This window comes from Chanodichthys erythropterus, chromosome 4, assembly GCF_024489055.1.
Source record: "Chanodichthys erythropterus isolate Z2021 chromosome 4, ASM2448905v1, whole genome shotgun sequence".
Lineage (NCBI taxonomy): Eukaryota > Metazoa > Chordata > Actinopteri > Cypriniformes > Xenocyprididae > Chanodichthys > Chanodichthys erythropterus.
The window spans coordinates 11,466,208-11,485,265 of NC_090224.1; the positions used below are offsets into that span (position 1 = coordinate 11,466,208).

The window sequence follows — 19,058 nt, forward strand, 5'->3', positions numbered from 1 at the left end:
TATGCTGTGGTATCAGAGTAGTTTAAGTAATACATGCAAAGTTAAGTTACCCCCATCCAAAAATTATCCGATCCGTGACGTCATAACCATGATGTGATCCGAACCGTGAGTTTTGTGATCCGTTGAACCACAGATTAGTAAAGAAACAAAATCTTAAATGGGATTATAACAAGTTTGCAGTAATGCAAAGGTGTTATTTAATTTTGTAAAATATTTTAATTTGAAAACACTGTGCATTTATTTGTTGTTGTTGCTAGTTTGAGTTAAGAAATAGGCCTACACATTTCAGCATTATCAGTAATCTGTGTGTGCATTTTCATAGAGAACCAAGCAAGATGACTCATGATAGGCTACTTATTATATCGCTATCGCAATCGCAATATTGACCTCAATAATCGCAATATGACATTTTCCCCAAATCTTGCAGCCCTATTAACACATAATAAACATGTGCATGATTTTCAGATGAATTTACAGGTTTAAATATAAATACTAGGTTTACATATGACTCAGTAAAGCCCTGACATTCGGTTCTGATTATTTAATAATGAATCATAATGCGATCGTATTATTCAAAGCGCTATTATTAGCCTATGTTTGAGATATCAACCACTGGTTGATGACCATAATGTTTGTATAAACTGTAGGTAACAACTGGTAAAATGTACACCTAGGTCATAAAAACCATAATGATACCTACACTTAAATATTTTCTTCTCAGCCATGTCATCAATTGCTCTTGAGCGAAATCTCCTCCCATCCCTTGTCTGATTGGCATTTCGCAAGGATTCCTGGGTAGTGTGCGGAGCCTGCATCTACGCGGGCTTCGCGGAAGACTGCTTCAAGGGTACAAAGGGGGCGCTGATGAGCACACTTCAGAGCGTTAAAATGCTGAATGGGACGGCCTACGGACTCGTAGACTCGGCAAGCACGCGCAATTTAAGTCCACGAGACCGAAAGTCCACATGAAGTGTGCCATTTGGGACAGGGCCTTAGTGTGCATTAACGGCACTGCACTTGGGCATTTTTAAGATATGGGACAGTCTTGCGCACTTACTTCCTGTCGCGTGCGCGTGCTCTCAAGTGGCCAAGACCGCAAGTGTGGGTATTTGGACAGGGCTTAAGTGTGCACACTATCAAGTGCAATAGCCTGAATGTCTGTCTGCAAGCCAGCGAGTTGACTTTATCCTTCAGCTCTGTAATATTTATAAACCAGCTGGTAACATTCACTCTGTTTATGGGCATTGAGGAAAAATATCTGTCAACATAAAAATGTTGGTATAAATCAGGGGTAGGCAAGTTCGGTCCTAGAGAGCCACTGTCCTGCAGAGTTTAGCTCCAACCCTGAAAAAAAAACCTTCAGCTGCCTATAGCCTTAGTAATCCTGTAAGTAGAATAGGGAAGGGTAGGACATACAGTGTAAGCTTTTTGAAGAATACGGACAGCGGAAGCATGTGCAAGGCGTTTAGTTTATGGCCTCACCCATCAATCATTAATGTCCTGCAGAGACCTGTACTTGCTATTTTTCTGCCACCACGATGCGCGCGCAGCTGCAAGTGATGTAACTGTGACGTCTGCTCCAGTGCAGTTGTGCTGAAAATAATTTTTTTAAATAATACATTAAATTTCTATGTGTTTTTCACCAAACCCCATTGTATACCCCCAGAACACTTGGAACATAAGGCATGGGATCATGTCTTTTTAAAAACACTTGATGCTGGTCACTACACTGCCATTATATGGACTGCTGTGAGTGGGACATTTTTGAAAAAAATCTCCTTTTGTGGTGCTTAAAACAAAGAAGGGCATACAGCATTAGAACAACACCACGGTGAGTAAATGATGATTTAATTTTCAGTTTAGGGTGAACTATCCAATTAAGATTCAAATATACTGCTAATTATTCTAAATGGAGTGATCAAACACATTTAATGTTTATTCTTTGATGCCTGGTCTCATTGTTAATACGTAGTTATTAATACGTAACTTTAAAAGACACAAAACGTACATATTTGTACGTTTTGAATGGTGCTAAAAAGTTGCACGTTTTAAAGTTTTTACTGCGAATAAAACGTAAAATATTTACGAATCTTTCATGTCATAAAAATATATGTATAATATATATATAAATGTTCCCTTTTTAACTTTTTTAGATGAATGTAATATCCCTAAACCCCACCCCACCCCGAACCTAAACCTACCCATTTTATACATAATGTTAAAAGAATAAATCATAATGGACAGAAATGTGTAGGAAAATGACAATTTTAGTAAAAATATGACATTAAAACGATATTTTGAGCCACTTATCCTACACCTACCCCTAAACCTACCCATAACAATTTCTTAAAACTACATACTGTTAATAAATGAAAAACAGACAAACAAGCGTAACGTTAATCACAATCATTTATTTTTTGCAAAGATGTCAAAAGTGGTACCAAAAGTTAAAATGATGATGAGTTCCAGTCGCAGTCCTCTCTGGCGGTAACGTAATAGTTTTTATATGGTACAGAGCAGAATATAATTTATTAATCCGTGAAATTATGAATCTGTTCTTCTCTCCGTCAAGGTGCGCACTACTAATTTCAAATGTCAAGCCACTGAAACACGGCATATCGCAATCTGCGACGAAGCAGGTGAGAACCAATGAGCGTTCGATATCAGTGCCGTAAACCATGTCGTAACGCTTCTCGAGGGCTTCGTGCGCGGGCTTTGATTGTGACGGTCGCTGTTGCTGAGAATGAAGGTGAAGATCGACAGATAAAGGGCTGAATTTGAGTCTGTTCCTCGCAAACATATGAATTCTAAAGATATGAAGTACAGCAAACAAATAAAATGGGTGTGATTTGTTAATTTATGTTGTGCTTTGGTGTATCTTATGGTTGTATTGTCAGTTGCTGCATAGGAAAAAAATCGCACAGCAAAATATTACAAAACATAGAAATGTTATTCATTTTAAGGTTTCAAAGTGTAGTCTCGTTTAACATTATGTAACGTTAATCCCCCGAAACGAGTTATGTTATTTGCAATCTGAGTAAACTGCTTTCAAGAAGTTCAACTAAAAACATGTATTGATATGACAATTGAACACAACATATTTGAATCATTAAAGCCACGATTTTAATATTAATACATGGTAATTCATATACATTCAGACTTTATGTTAGATGATTTACGTTTTTTAAGCTGCTAATACGTAAGTATTTGTACACTTTAGTGCTATAAATACGTCAATGTTATACGTTTTTGTGTGTATGAAAACGTTAGTAAAGGTACGTGTGGTAGAACCACACTTCACATAAAAATACACACGTATTCTCATGAGATCACGTTGCAGCATTATAAATGTATGCTTTTTTGAAGGCACCCACCTGAAAGAGGAATAGGCATTAAAACACCCAAGTCATGACATCATGAAAGTCAAACTTTATTGGTTTACATTTACAAAAAATTTAATTAGACAATACAATAAATAGTACAAAAATAGTGTATATTAATAACATAAAAAGAGAATATTTAAACTGTACAGAACAATATGTTCAGTCAAGTAAATAATAAAAGCTTCCATTGGGAAGTAGAAGTCACATTTAATTAGGACTGTTGCCTGATAAAATGGTAATGCCCATCAGACTGAGAATGAAGAGTATTTGATCACATTTAAGTGTCAAATCATTTGGAAATGAAATGACATTATTATGTCCAGCGATGCAGTAGCGATAAATTCCTGTGAAAAGGTTGGTTGAATTAGTTTTTCAATTAATTGTTCAATGGAATAAACTACATCACTATTAATAGCCATATATAAATATGCTCACCATGTGTAGTTTGATGCTCTTCTGCTCTATATGTGTTACAACAGAGACACGGAGACTGAAGTAGAAGCAATCCAGTTAAGTATTTATTTACAAGCAGTAGAGCACAGAGTGATAACAGGCAGATATAGCGTGATGAGAGATGAATGGGATATAATACTGTCCTTTTCAACTTGCAGATGCTGGATGAGAGAAGCAGTGGAGGGAGACGATGGAGACACTCACACACACAGGTAGGTTTGCACATGGGGAGACCAGGAGACGAAGGAGATGAAGGAGATCGCTGGAGCAGGTAGGTAAGTCGTTAGGGAGTCCTTAAGGTAAGCATACATATCACGTAGTGCGAACGAGACCGGATAGTGAGTGTGTGTGAGTGTGGTGGCTTTATGGTGCTGGTGATTGCAGAGTAATGACGTGCAGGTGGCGGTGATTAGAAGGCTGGTGATTGAGTGCGTGGGTACTGCAGTGAGGTGGAACCTGACGAGTCTGTGACAGTACCCCCCCTCCCACGGCCCGCTCCTGAGGGCCGCGGACCTCAACGCCGTGGTGGTCGTCCTCTAGGTCGTGGGGCAGGTCTGTCCGGGTGATTGGCGTGGAAGTTCTGTAATAGGATAGGATCAAGGATATCATTCTTGGGTACCCATGAGCGTTCCTCGGGGCCATAACCTTCCCAGTCAACGAGGTACTCGAGCTGACCACCACGGCGCCGGGAATCCAGGATCTCATGAACCACGTAAGCTGTGCCGTCCTCCAGGATGAGTGGAAGGGGGGGCTCGGCGGCTGCCACGTCAGGTTCTGTGGAGGGAACAACAGAAGGGTGGTGAGGTTTTAGTAGAGAAACGTGGAAAGTAGGATGAATTCTACTATACTGTGCAGGGAGTTGGAGACGGTAAGTGACGGGGTTGATCTGCCGAAGGATGGTGAACGGGCCAATGAAGCGGGGACTCAGCTTCTTGCAGGGCAGACGCATCCTGATGTCCCTGGTGGACAGCCAGACCTTCTGCCCCGGTTGATAGACTGGAGCGTCGGAGCGTCGAAGGTCGGCTGTCCTCTTGCGTCTGCGCAGGGCTCTCTGCAGTTGGTGGTGAGCTGAGTCCCATACCCTCTCGCTCTCCCGGAACCAGTAGTCGACTGCAGGGACGTTGGAGGGTTCCCCATCCCAGGGGAACAGCGGGGGTTGGTAGCCGAGTACGCACTGGAAGGGTGTTAGTCCAGTTGTGGCTTGACGGAGGGAGTTCTGTGCGTACTCGGCCCAACCCAGGTACTGGTTCCAGGAGTTCTGGTGGCCGTGACAGAAGGTACACAGGAAGCGGCCAATCTCCTGGATCTTCCTTTCCGTCTGCCCGTTCGACTGAGGATGGTATCCAGATGACAGGCTGACGGTCACACCCAGGAGGGAGAAGAAGGCCTTCCAGACGTGGGAAATGAATTGAGGTCCTCTGTCGGAGACTATATCTTCAGGTATTCCATAATAGCGAAAAACATGGTTGAATAGCATCTCTGCCGTGGCCATAGCGGTAGGTAGACCCTCCAGGGGTATCAAACGGCAGGACTTGGAGAAACGGTCTACCACCACCAGGATGCAGGTGTTACCGTCAGACTCAGGAAGATCTGTGACGAAGTCCACTCCCAGGTGTGACCAGGGTCGCTCAGGAACGGGCAGAGGAAGTAGCTTGCCGGTGGGAAGATGGCGTGGACTTTTGGAGATGGCGCACTCCCTGCAGCCCTGCACGTACCTTCTGACGTCGTTGGCCATGTTGGGCCACCAGAAGCGTTGTTTGAGCAACGAGAGGGTCTCATTGACCCCCGGGTGACCAGTGCCAAGTGATGAGTGGGTATTGTGCAGAAGTGGAGTGCGACGTGCCCGTGTGACGTATTGCAAGCCTTGGGGGCAACCCGGCGGAGTGCGTGTGGAGGCATTGGAGGAGGGAATGGTTTCTTCAGACCACTGGATAGGGTTCACGAAAATAGACTCCGGCAGGATCTTTTCAGGCTCTTCGGGCTTGTCCTCAGGGGAATGGATACGAGACAGAGCGTCAGCTTTAGTGTTCTTAGAACCAGGGCGGTAAGAGATGGAGAAATTGAATCGAGAGAAAAACATGGCCCAGCGAGCTTGGCGAGGGTTGAGTCTTTTGGCAGCCTTCAGATATTCGAGATTTTTATGGTCAGTGAGAACTTGAAACGGATGAGTAGCCCCCTCCAACCAATGCCTCCACTCCTCGAGGGCAAGCTTGACGGCCAGGAGTTCGCGGTCACCGATGTTATAGTTGACCTCCGCCGGGTTGAGCTTGCGGGAGAAGAAGGCGCATGGATGGAGTCTACTTGGCGTCCCCTGCTGCTGTGAAAGGACCGCTCCCACTCCGGTGGTGGAGGCGTCCACTTCCACGATGAATGGTAGGTCCGGGTTAGGGTGGACGAGGAGGGGAGCGGTGGTGAAGGCTCTTTTCAGGGTCTCGAAGGCGTTGGTGGCAAGTTGGGACCAGGACAGAGACTTGGGCTGGTTACGGAGTAAGTTAGTGAGGGGACTGACGATGGTACTGTAATTCTTGATAAATCTGCGGTAGAAGTTGGAGAATCCTAGGAATCGTTGGAGCTCTTTGATAGTTGATGGAGTGGGCCAGGACTGGATAGCGGTGACCTTCCCCTCGTCCATCCGGATGCCACTGTGGTCAATGATGTATCCTAGAAACTGTACGGAGGGTTGGTGAAAGGAGCACTTCTCAGCTTTTAGGAAGAGGTGAAACTGTCGTAAGCGTTGAAGGACCTCCGCAACGTGGTGGCGATGTTCGGCCAAGCTCCGGGAGTAGATGAGGATGTCATCAATATATACCAGAACGAACTTGTGGAGATACTCCCGGAGCACCTCGTGAATGAAATCCTGGAATACGGAGGGGGCGTTGACCAGGCCATACGGCATGACAAGATATTCGTAGTGTCCGGTGGGCGTGACAAAGGCGGTCTTCCACTCGTCCCCCTCACGTATCCGGATGAGGTTGTACGCGCTGCGGAGGTCCAACTTGGTGAACACAGTGGCACCGCGGAGATGTTCCAGGGCCGCTGGGACGAGGGGAAGTGGGTAGCGGAATTTGACGGTGATTTTGTTGAGGGCACGGTAGTCGATGCAGGGCCTCAAGCCTCCGTCCTTCTTTGCCACAAAAAAGAAGCTTGAAGCAGCAGGGGAAGTAGACGGGCGGATGTATCCCTGTTCGAGTGCCTCTTTGATGTATTCCTCTATGGCCTTCTCCTCCGGTAGTGATAGGGGGTAAATGCGTCCCCTAGGCACTGGTTCACCCGGTAGCAGATCGATGGCACAGTCCCATGGCCGGTGTGGAGGAAGTTTGGAGGCGCGCTGCGGGCAGAAAACGTCACTGAAGGGGGCGTAGTCCGGGGGAACATCCACGGAGCGTTTCTCGACAGGGCTTTCGATAGAGGTGGCGTTCATGGAGAGAGACTTGGAGAGTGGAGACTTTGGAACAGGAAGCGCTGGGAAACAGTCGGGAAAGCAGTGATCGCCCCACTTCAGGATTTCGCCCGTGCGCCAAGAGATGGTGGGATTGTGTTGTTCTAGCCACGGGCGCCCTAGAACCACGTCAGCGGTGGATTCCTCCAGAACCAGCAGATGTACCTTCTCCGAGTGCAGGATGCCGACACAGAGTTGAAGAGGTCCCACATAATGACGGATGTTCTTACGGCTCAGGGGTTTGCCCGTGATGGAGTGGATTTGATAGCTAGTCGGAGACGGGGAGACTTTGAGGTTGAGTTGTCGGCAGAGGGAACCAGAGATGAAATTTCCTGCTGACCCTGAGTCGAGGAGTGCCACCACTGGAACAGAGGTGTTTGCAGCAGTAAGGATTACAACAGTAGAGAGTGGTTTCATTTTTTGGATAGAGGGAAAAATTGCACTCACCACGGGCCGAGGAGGACGGGTTGGGCATGTGGAGTTGACATGCCCCGGTAATCCACAATATAAACATAAGTTCAGGGTCAGCCTTCTTTGTCTCTCATTTGTGGTGAGACGAGAATGATCAATCTGCATGGGTTCGGTGGCTGGTTCTGGAGAGCTGACGGGTTCGGACCGACGGAGGAGGTTGGTGATGGTTGACTGGCCCTGGTGCTCTAGGAGACACGACTGCATACGGGACCCCACGCGAATGGCGAGTTGGATGAAGCGTTCCAGTCCAATGGAGTCCTCGTATGCAGCGAGATGCAGCCGCATATTGGGTTCCAACCCCTGACGGAATGATGTGATGAGAGCTTGTTCATTCCATCCGCTGGTGGCGGCTAGCGTTCGGAACTGCAAGGCATATTCGTTAACAGAGAGATTACGTTGTTTTAGATTGTAGAGTTTCTCACCAGTCGATGAATCCGTCAGAGGTCTCCCGAAGACCTCTCGGAAGTGAGAGACGAACGCCGAGTAAGATCTGACCACAGGGCCCTTTTGAGTCCACAGAGAGTCTGCCCATTGCAGGGCCTTACCTTGCAATTGCGAGATGATGAACGCTATTTTAGCCGTGTCGGTGGTGTAGAATTGCGGCTGCATCTCCAGGACCAGTTCGCATTGGAGAAGGAATCCGCTGCATTCCTCCGCCGATCCAGAGTAGGGCGCTGGTTTGGCCATGGGACTGGCGGTGAATGCAGGTGAGGAAGCGGTGCTGGCTGGTGCTGGAGTGGAAGCGTTGCTGGAGGAAGATGACGATAGCTGTGGTGTGAGTGCTCGGCGCAGCGTGTCCACGAGCTCTTGAAACGGGTCGTTGGTGCTCATACTGTGAAGTTGTTTTGGGTCCGGTCTTCTGTTACAACAGAGACACGGAGACTGAAGTAGAAGCAATCCAGTTAAGTATTTATTTACAAGCAGTAGAGCACAGAGTGATAACAGGCAGATATAGCGTGATGAGAGATGAATGGGATATAGTACTGTCCTTTTTAACTTGCAGATGCTGGATGAGAGAAGCAGTGGAGGGAGACGATGGAGACACTCACACACACAGGTAGGTTTGCACACGGGGAGACCAGGAGATGAAGGAGATCGCTGGAGCAGGTAGGTAAGTCGTTAGGGAGTCCTTAAGGTAAGCATACATATCACGTAGTGCGAACGAGACCGGACAGTGAGTGTGTGTGAGTGTGGTGGCTTTATGGTGCTGGTGATTGCAGAGTAATGACGTGCAGGTGGCGGTGATTAGAAGGCTGGTGATTGAGTGCGTGGGTACTGCAGTGAGGTGGAACCTGACGTGTCTGTGACAATATGAGACTCTCAACACTCTTATAAGCCTGTGGTGGATCCTCAATATCTGAGGTACTAAAAATTAAAATAGACAAAATAGTTAAACAGGATATAGTCCTTTATGGATAAACCAAGTGCAATAAATTGATAAATAACAACAGTAATGATGTAAGAAATTAAGATATAATTGATAAATAAGCCATTTCTCACCTGTTCAGTTCAAACTTGTTAGCTGAAAACAAAGACATATAAATTAGCATTTTAGTTCATTTTGAGTATATTACTAAAGAAAATTTTTGGAAGAACAAATTCTACTTAACATATGAAATACTGGATCGTATGTAGCAATTAAAAAAAAAGAAAAAAGACTCACCTTTACTCCTCAGTTTCTTCAGTATCCAGTAGACTAAGAACAGACTGGAGCTGCCGACAATACCTGCAACTCCAAGAGTCACTTCTGTCGCTTTGATAAGTGATGCAGAAGGATCAGGAAGTGCTGAAAATACAGATAAAAGGAAAGCTGTAGACTGTTTTTCTCACTTCATCACTGAAATTAGATATCTGCATGTTAGCTGGTTACCTTGACACACTGCCACTTCCCCTGACCAGCTCCCATTGAGGTTGCACATCATCTCATTACTGATAAGTTGGTGGCCATCAAGACAGCTGAAGGTGCAGATGGTGCCGAAGGTGTGTTCTTCAGATGAGCAGTTCATATGCCCGTTGATTGGCTCAAAAATTTGTGGGCAGACCACTGCTACAGAGTTGAAAAAGACAAAGTATTTTGTATGATAAAATTAACTTAAAGACTAGTTAACGATAAATCAACCTGTAAATCCATAAAAGAGACAAGAGTTTATTACCTTCACAGTGAGGTGGTTCCTGACTCCACTTTGCAGTTTTTGTACAGCTGATCTCTGAAGCCCCCTGGAGAAGGAATCCTTCTTCACAACTGAAGCTGCATTTGCTTCAGCCCTTTTTTTTTTTTTCATTTCAATTGAAAATGCATTGGTTAGAAGATCTTAAAACACTTTATAAATGCTTTAAGTCTACCTACCCTTGTAGCACAGTGCAGTCTTCTCCTTTGAACAGGATTCATCATTCCATTTGCCTTCATTTTTATTTCTTTTAATATACATTTCCACACAGTCTTCATTATTTCCTCCGTTATTGGGTTCCTTATCTGCCCAGTTCTCAGCTTCCTTGGTAAGTGTCTTGTTAGTTCCCACCCAGGTCCACCTGCCCTCAATTTTACGAATGCCAATCCAGTAATATCCACTGACTTTTGGAAGGATGTTGTTGAGGTGAGAAATCTCCTCTTTGTTCTGGATGGCCACCATGTCAGTGTACTGCTGCCTGCACCAGCGTCTGGCATGTTCCCATTTCATTTTGGAGTCAGAGTAATGGTATGACCAGCCTTCAGCGCCTCTCCATATGTTTAGCGCTGCAGAATTAAACCATTGCAACTTTGAATGAACTGTTTACAGATTAAATTTACTCAGTAGAGTTTATACATTAGAATAGTTTACTTTCTTACCTGAAGAAATAACAACAAGAAAGGCAAAAATTTGCAAAGGTACATGGTCGCAAACGCCCTGCAAAATTAAAGAACTGTATCAATTGGATAAACATAATATTTATTGATACTAAAATTATAGAAATTAATATTTTAAATGCTTTACTTACCATTGTCAGCAATGTACAGAAATGGTCCTGTTGACAGTCGTCTCTGTAGGTCTTTATTAATATGAAGGTTCTGATTTGAGATTCTAGTCTGGGAATCACTGTGCTGCTGCCTTTATATTGGAGTTCGGCTATGGTTCAGGACTTCCCTTCCCGGATCCACTTGTAACATCAGCAAATATAAGCAGTGGAATTCTAGTCTCTGGAAATACCCGTCTAACACTGATCAAGCAGGAAACTGCGTTCACTTTCATTGGGGAGTGGATAGTGGGGGGTTTAACATTTTCAAGGTGCTAGTGTGAGGAAATTACCTCTCAGGAAATGTTGTTGAGCTGCTGGACTGATACGACCACTGCAGGATACTTTTTTATTTATACTTTTGACAAATTATCGTGTACAGTAATCTGACATTTCTCCTATGCATCTCCTATCCAATTGTTTCAAATCAATCAACTGAATATGTAACTTTAAAAGAACAATTCTGACATTCGCTTTTGGTGTAGATATTCACAGTTCCTGTGAATTCAGTTCCTGTGAATATCTTCAGCTCAGTTTATAAAGGAAAGAGAGAGACAATATGGGTCGAGAGGGGCAAAAGTAGTAATTGTCATGTTTCCAGTAATAAATTGGCACCTTTACTGTATCTTCCATGGAAATACAATTAATGGTAAGTTTTACTTTTACTCAGTGAAGGGAATGTCACATAAACATGACAAGCATATATGATGATTATTAGGAAAATGAATTAAATCTATATATTAATATTAATCAAAATTGAACAGAAGAACTTCTAAAGAACAGAGGTATTACTCAGAACTTTCATAAAATATTTACAACTCAGTTTAATTCAATTCAAAATCAGGAAAGTAATCAGTGTGCGAGAGACAAATCTGTTGAAATAAAACCTAGCTGGGCTGTTTAAAAATTTACTTTGTTAAAAAAATACTTGTTCTTAAGCTCCCCAGAGGTTTCTCGTTTTAAAGCTTTATTTGAGACCTTGACCCTTCTCGGATGCCACACAGTTCAGTGTGTTTTCACAGTGTTGTACCAGCTTCCGTATTACAGAAATAGTTACTAAAGGGCACCGGAAAATGACTAGTGAGCAAAGAACAGAAAAGTAAATAATTAATGCATGTCAAAATAATATGTGACTGATATCTTATCTAATATCTTATAATATTAATGTTCATACAAACATATCCATTTAAAACCAAATCTAATATAAACACACTCAAATTGAGGATGGTTGTTTTTATCATCCACTATAAGGAGAATAATCCTGGAATGTTTTCATCAAAAACCTTCATTTCTTTTCAGCTGAAGAAAGAAAGACATGAACATCTTGGATGACATGGGGGTGAGTAAATTATCAGGAAATTTTCATTTGAAAGTGAACTAATCCTTTAATCTGTTTAAATATGACAAAATAGCCATGTCAATAACTCAAACACAAGGCATAGGTTTTTTTTTTAATTATTATTATTCAGTGGAAACTGGCAAAACAGAATGGAGATTAGTTACATTCCTCAAATTTAATACAGATTCAGGAATATGAATGATTTCCTGACCAAGCAGGAGTCAGGGAGCAGGAGTTAAGGCACAGCGTTGCCCCCAACGGAAAGTTTTCTTAAGCCCTATGTTTAGTACATTTTTGTTTAAATTATTACAATCAATTAGAAAGGTTGAGAAAGTACCAAAGAACAGTCCAGTAAGGTGTGGGAGTCACTATCAAGCACCATTTAAAGGTGGGACATCCTGTTCTGCACAAGATTAGAACAACACCAGGGTGAGTAAATGATGATTTAATTTTCAGTTTAGGGTGAACTGTCCAATTAAGATTCAAATATACTGCTAATTATTCTAAATGGAGTGATCAAACACATTTAATGTTTACTTATTCTTTGATGTAGAAAAATTATAAATGTATGCTTTTTTGAAGGAACCCACCTGAAAGAGGAATAGGCATTAAAACACCCAAGTCATGACATCATGAAAGTCAAACTTTATTGGTTTACATTTACAAAAAATTTAATTAGACAATACAATAAATAGTAAAAAAATAGTGTATATTAATAACATAAAAAGAGAATACAGTACAGAACAATATGTTCAGTCAAGTACATAATAAAGCTTCCATTGGGAAGTAGAAGTCACATTTAGTTAGGACTGTTGCCTGATAAAATGGTAATGCCCATCAGACTGAGAATGAAGAATATTTGATCACATTTAAGTGTCAAATCATTTGGAAATGAAATGACATTATTATGTCCAGCGATGCAGTAGCGATAAATTCCTGTGAAAAGGAAGGTTGAATTAGTTTTTCAATTAAATGTTCACTGGAATAAACTACATCACTATTAATAGCCATATATAAATATGCTCACCATGTGTAGTTTGATGCTCTTCTGCTCTATATGAGACTCTCAACACTCTTATAAGCCTGTGGTGGATCCTCAATATCTGAGGTACTAAAAATTAAAATAGACAAAATAGTTAAACAGGATATAGTCCTTTATGGATAAACCAAGTGCAATAAATTGATAAATAACAACAGTAATGATGTAAGAAATTAAGATATAATTGATAAATAAGCCATTTCTCACCTGTTCAGTTCAAACTTGTTAGCTGAAAACAAAAAGACATATAAATTAGCAGTTTAGTTCATTTTGAGTATATTACTAAAGAATTATATGGAAGAACAAATTCTAGTTAACTATATATGAAATACTGGATCGCATGTAGCAATTAAAAAAAAAGAAAAAAGACTCACCTTTACTCCTCAGTCTCTTCAGTATCCAGTAGACTAAGAACAGACTGGAGCTGCCGACAATACCTGCAACTCCAAGAGTCACTTCTGTCGCTTTGATAAGTGATGCAGAAGGATCAGGAAGTGCTGAAAATACAGATAAAAGGAAAGCTGTAGACTGTTTTTCTCCCTTCATCACTGAAATTAGATATCTGCATGTTAGCTGGTTACCTTGACACACTGCCACTTCCCCTGACCAGCTCCCATTGAGGTTGCACATCATCTCATTACTGATAAGTTGGTGGCCATCAAGACAGCTGAAGGTGCAGATGGTGCCGAAGGTGTGTTCTTCAGATGAGCAGTTCATATGCCCGTTGATTGGCTCAAAAATTTGTGGGCAGACCACTGCTACAGAGTTGAAAAAGACAAAGTATTTTGTATGATAAAATTAACTTAAAGACTAGTTAACGATAAATCAACCTGTAAATCCATAAAAGAGACAAGAGTTTATTACCTTCACAGTGAGGTGGTTCCTGACTCCACTTTGCAGTTTTTGTACAGCTGATCTCTGAAGCCCCCTGGAGAAGGAATCCTTCTTCACAACTGAAGCTGCATTTGCTCCCATAACTAAAGCTTGAAGTACAGCTCAGCTCTCCATTGACAGGACTGTCAAGGGCCGGGCAGTGAAGAACTGAGTAGTAAGATAAAAAAATTATGTAATAAATTAAAATTGTATAGAAAAATTCAATTAAAACTAAACAGTAATATAAAAAAAAAGACAAAAGTTGACATAACAAAAAGGACAAATTCAAGCAAAAAATAAAAATAAAAATAAAAGCTAAAGGATTACTAAAACAACAGATCCTAACCCTTCTTACTTTCACAAGTGGGCTGTGAATCATTCCAGTGTCCCGCTGCTCCACAGAACAGTGTAGAGGAGCTGGAGTCCCGCAGCTTGTATCCTTTTTCACATTCAAACTCACAGGTGGATCCGTAGCTGAATCGGCCCAGTGGATGATTACACCGCATTACACCATCCTGTGGTTTGTTCAGCTCTCGACATTGAACAACTGTGAAAAGATTCACAGACATTTCAAAGAAAATTAATTTTAGCAGTTTTGAACAGAATATGTAAATGTTCCCAAGTGTAAATTCAACTCACGTTCACAGGTTGGTGGTTTGCTTGACCACTCCGTTGTAGAAGTGCATCTTGTTGTATTGGAGCCCTTTAGTTCATAACCCTCCTCACAGGAGTATTCACACTGAGAGCCATATGAGAAATCAGTAGGATCAGAGCACTGGACGCTTGCATGATCTGGTGAGGTGACGTCCTCCGGTTTGCATTTTAAAACTGAAAAACAGAAAACAGGATCATGATTAAACGCATGTGCCAAGTTTCAAAGAACTAAGAGCTGACGTGCAACTAAACATTACAGTATGTAAAAACATAACCCTTCTTACTTTCACAAGTGGGTTGTGAATCATTCCAGTGTCCCGCTGCTCCACAGAACAGTGTAGAGGAGCTGGAGTCTCGCAGCTTGTATCCTTCTTCACATTCAAACTCACAGGTGGATCCGTAGCTGAATTGGCCTATCGGATGATTACACCGCATTTCACCATCCTGTGGTTTGATCAGCTCTGGACACTGAACAACTGTATTCACAGACATTTCAAAGAAAATTAATTTTAGTAGTTTTGAACAGCATCTTTAAATGTTCCCAAATATAAATTCAACTCACGTTCACAGGTTGGTGGTTTGCTTGACCACTCCGTTGTAGAAGTGCATCTTGTTGTACTGGAGCCCTTTAGTTCATAACCCTCCTCACAGGAGTATTCACACTGAGAGCCATATGAGAAATCAGTAGGATCAGAGCACTGGACGCTTGCATGATCTGGTGAGGTGACGTCCTCCGGTTTGCATTTTACAACTGAAAAACAGAAAACAGGACAATAATTAAACTTGTGTGCCTAGTTTCAGCTAACTAAGAGCAGACGTGCAACTAAACATTACAGTATGTAAAAACATGACCCTTCTTACTTTCACAAGTGGGCTGTGAATCATTCCAGTGTCCCGCTGCTCCACAGAACAGTGTAGAGGAGCTGGAGTCCCGCAGCTTGTATCCTTTTTCACATTCAAACTCACAGGTGGATCCGTAGCTGAATCGGCCCAGTGGATGATTACACCGCATTACACCATCCTGTGGTTTGTTCAGCTCTCGACATTGAACAACTGTGAAAAGATTCACAGACATTTCAAAGAAAATTAATTTTAGCAGTTTTGAACAGAATATGTAAATGTTCCCAAGTGTAAATTCAACTCACGTTCACAGGTTGGTGGTTTGCTTGACCACTCCGTTGTAGAAGTGCATCTTGTTGTACTGGAGCCCTTTAGTTCATAACCCTCCTCACAGGAGTATTCACACTGAGAGTCATATGAGAAATCAGTAGGATCAGAGCACTGGACGCTTGCATGATCTGGTGAGGTGACGTCCTCCGGTTTGCATTTTAAAACTGAAAAACAGAAAACAGGATCATGATTAAACGCATGTGCCAAGTTTCAAAGAACTAAGAGCTGACATGCAACTAAACATTACAGTATGTAAAAACATAACCCTTCTTACTTTCACAAGTGGGTTGTGAATCATTCCAGTGTCCCGCTGCTCCACAGAACAGTGTAGAGGAGCTGGAGTCTCGCAGCTTGTATCCTTCTTCACATTCAAACTCACAGGTGGATCCGTAGCTGAATCGGCCTATCGGATGATTACACCGCATTTCACCATCCTGTGGTTTGATCAGCTCTGGACACTGAACAACTGTATTCACAGACATTTCAAAGAAAATTAATTTTAGTAGTTTTGAACAGCATCTTTAAATGTTCCCAAATATAAATTCAACTCACGTTCACAGGTTGGTGGTTTGCTTGACCACTCCGTTGTAGAAGTGCATCTTGTTGTACTGGAGCCCTTTAGTTCATAACCCTCCTCACAGGAGTATTCACACCGAGAGCCATATGAGAAATCAGTAGGATCAGAGCACTGGACGCTTGCATGATCTGGTGAGGTGACGTCCTCCGGTTTGCATTTTAAAACTGAAAAACAGAAAACAGGATCATGATTAAACGCATGTGCCAAGTTTCAAAGAACTAAGAGCAGACGTGCAACTAAACATTACAGTATGTAAAAACATGACCCTTCTTACTTTCACAAGTGGGTTGTGAATCATTCCAGTGTCCCGCTGCTCCACAGAACAGTGTAGAGGAGCTGGAGTCTCGCAGCTTGTATCCTTCTTCACATTCAAACTCACAGGTGGATCCGTAGCTGAATTGGCCCATCGGATGATTACACCGCATTACACCATCCTGTGGTTTGTTCAGGTCTGGACATTGAACAACTGTATTCACAGACATTTCAAAGAAAAATAATTTTAGCAGTTTTGAACAGAATATGTAAATGTTCCCAAGTTTAAATTCAACTCACGTTCACAGGTTGGTGGTTTGCTTGACCACTCTGTTGTAAAATTGCATCTTGTTGTATTGGAGCCCTTTAGTTCATAACCCTCCTCACAGGAGTATTCACACCGAGAGCCATATGAGAAATTTCCATTGAGATGAGAGCACTGGACACGAGCATGATCTGCTGGTGTGGCTTCATTTGGTTTGCATTTTACAACTGAAAAGCAGAAAAAAGTTAACATAGTTACATTTCACTTTTCAGCGTCAACACAGATAAAGTCAGCAGTATCTGGAGAATTACTACCCACCATGTTCACATCGTTCTCCATAGAAACCTTGAAAGCATGAGCATGTATGGTTGTTTATGGTTTCTACACACTCTCCATGACCTTTAACACAAGAGTCATCCTTGCAGGACGCTGAGGGTGAAAAAGTGCACAACTATTCATTGATGGTTGCAATTATACAATGAATACAGCAGAATGACTTTTTTTTTTTTCATTTCAATTAAAAATACATTGGTTAGAAGATCTTAAAACACTATAAATGCTTTAAGTCTACCTACCCGTGTAGCACAGTGCAGTCTTCTCCTTTGAACAGGATTCATCATTCCATTTGCCTTCATCTTTCTCTCTTTTAATATATATTTCCACACAGTCTTCATTATTTCCTCCGTTATTGGGTTCCTTATCTGCCCAGTTCTCAGCTTCCTTGGTAAGTGTCTTGTTAGTTCCCACCCAGGTCCACCTGCCCTCAATTTTACGAATGCCAATCCAGTAATATCCACTGACTTTTGGAAGGATGTTGTTGAGGTGAGAAATCTCCTCTTTGTTCTGGATGGCCACCATGTCAGTGTACTGCTGCCTGCACCAGCGTCTGGCATGTTCCCAGTTCATTTTGGAGTCGGAGTAATGGTATGACCAGCCTTCAGCGCCTCTCCATATGTTTAGCGCTGCAGAATTAAACCATTGCAACTTTGAATGAACTGTTTACAGATTATATTTACTCAGTAGAGTTTATACATTAGAATAGTTTATTTTCTTACCTGAAGAAATAACAACAAGAAAGGCAAAAAATTGCAAAGGTACATGGTCGCAAACGCCCTGCAAAATTAAAGAACTGTATCAATTGGATGAACATAATATTTCTTGATACTAAAATTATAGAAATTAATATTTTAAATGCTTTACTTACCATTGTCAGCAATGTACAGAAATGGTCCTGTTGACAGTCGTCTCTGTAGGTCTTTATTAATATGAAGGTTCTGATTTGAGATTCTAGTCTGGGAATCACTGTGCTGCTGCCTTTATATTGGAGTTCGGCTATGGTTCAGGACTTCCCTTCCCGGATCCACTTGTGACATCAGCAAATATAAGCAGTGGAATTCTAGTCTCTGGAAATACCCGTCTAACACTGATCAAGCAGGAAACTGCGTTCACTTTCATTGGGGAGTGGATAGTGGGGGGTTTAACATTTTCAAGGTGCTAGTGTGAGGAAGTGACCTCTCAGGAAATGTTGTTGAGCTGTTGGACTGATACGACCACTGCAGGATACTTTTTTATTTATACTTTTGACAAATTATCGTGTACAGTAATCTGACATTTCTCCTATGCATCTCCTATCCAATTGTTTCAAATCAATCAACTGAATATGTAACTTTAAAAGAACAATTCTGACATTCGCTTTTGGTGTAGATATTCACAGTTCCTGTGAATTCAGTTCCTGTGAATATCTTCAGCTCAGTTTATAAAGGAAAGAGAGAGACAATATGGGTCGAGAGGGGCATAAGTAGTAATTGTCATGTTGCCAGTAATAATTTGGCGCTTTTACTGTATCTTCCATGGAAACACAATTAATGGTAACTTTTACTTTTAGTGGAGTGAATGTCACATAAAAATGACAAGCATATATGACGATTTGTAGAAAAATGAATTAAATCTATATATTGATATTAAACAAAATTAATAAGAACAGAAGAACTTCTGAAGAACAGCGGCATTACTCAGAACTTTCATAAAATATTTACAACTCAGTTTAATTCAATTCAAATGTAGGGAAGTAATCAGTGTGAAATTTGTTGAAATAAAACCCAGCTGGGCTGTTTAAAAATTTACTAAAAAGCTGTTATTGTAATTAAGCTCC

General features: G+C 41.9%; 3 protein-coding genes across 3 annotated transcripts; all 3 read right to left on the bottom strand.

The window, feature by feature from the left end:
• Window positions 1–8,941: 8,941 nt before the first annotated feature.
• On the bottom strand, window positions 8,942–10,089 carry LOC137019068 (E-selectin-like). Its single transcript, XM_067384069.1, has 5 exons — window positions 9,900–10,089; window positions 9,617–9,793; window positions 9,410–9,532; window positions 9,247–9,268; window positions 8,942–9,111 (listed from the first exon to the last, which is right to left on the bottom strand). The coding sequence occupies exons 2-5, from the start codon at window positions 9,750–9,752 to the stop codon at window positions 8,946–8,948; spliced, it is 447 nt and encodes a 148-aa protein (XP_067240170.1). The 5' UTR covers window positions 9,753–9,793; window positions 9,900–10,089; the 3' UTR covers window positions 8,942–8,945.
• Window positions 10,086–10,424, bottom strand: LOC137018818 (L-selectin-like). Its single transcript, XM_067383538.1, has one exon. The coding sequence runs from the start codon at window positions 10,422–10,424 to the stop codon at window positions 10,086–10,088; it is 339 nt and encodes a 112-aa protein (XP_067239639.1).
• A 1,786-nt stretch (window positions 10,425–12,210) lies between these two features.
• Window positions 12,211–18,257, bottom strand: LOC137019064 (E-selectin-like). The gene is made up of 20 exons (XM_067384063.1): window positions 18,111–18,257; window positions 17,962–18,019; window positions 17,482–17,868; window positions 17,225–17,335; window positions 16,942–17,133; window positions 16,664–16,855; window positions 16,365–16,553; window positions 16,087–16,278; window positions 15,788–15,976; window positions 15,504–15,695; window positions 15,205–15,393; window positions 14,927–15,118; window positions 14,628–14,816; window positions 14,344–14,535; window positions 13,980–14,156; window positions 13,697–13,873; window positions 13,490–13,612; window positions 13,323–13,344; window positions 13,104–13,187; window positions 12,211–13,012 (listed from the first exon to the last, which is right to left on the bottom strand). The coding sequence occupies exons 1-19, from the start codon at window positions 18,111–18,113 to the stop codon at window positions 13,130–13,132; spliced, it is 3,024 nt and encodes a 1,007-aa protein (XP_067240164.1). The 5' UTR covers window positions 18,114–18,257; the 3' UTR covers window positions 12,211–13,012; window positions 13,104–13,129.
• Between the last annotated feature and the right edge of the window lie 801 nt (window positions 18,258–19,058).

Bases quoted from the DNA above. Each gene is read 5' to 3' on its own strand.
- LOC137019068 (XM_067384069.1), bottom strand. From the start codon at position 9,752: ATGAACTGCTCATCTGAAGAACACACCTTCGGCACCATCTGCACCTTC. The intron at 9,533-9,616 runs GTAACCAGCTAA...CTGTATTTTCAG, and splicing joins GGAAGTGGCAGTGTGTCAAG to CACTTCCTGATCCTTCTGCA. The intron at 9,112-9,246 runs GTGAGAAATGGC...TTTAATTTTTAG, and splicing joins AACAAGTTTGAACTGAACAG to TACCTCAGATATTGAGGATC.
- LOC137018818 (XM_067383538.1), bottom strand. From the start codon at position 10,424: ATGAAATGGGAACATGCCAGACGCTGGTGCAGGCAGCAGTACACTGAC.
- LOC137019064 (XM_067384063.1), bottom strand. The intron at 14,817-14,926 runs GTAAGAAGGGTT...TCTGTTTTTCAG, and splicing joins TTCACAACCCACTTGTGAAA to TTTTAAAATGCAAACCGGAG. The intron at 13,188-13,322 runs GTGAGAAATGGC...TTTAATTTTTAG, and splicing joins AACAAGTTTGAACTGAACAG to TACCTCAGATATTGAGGATC.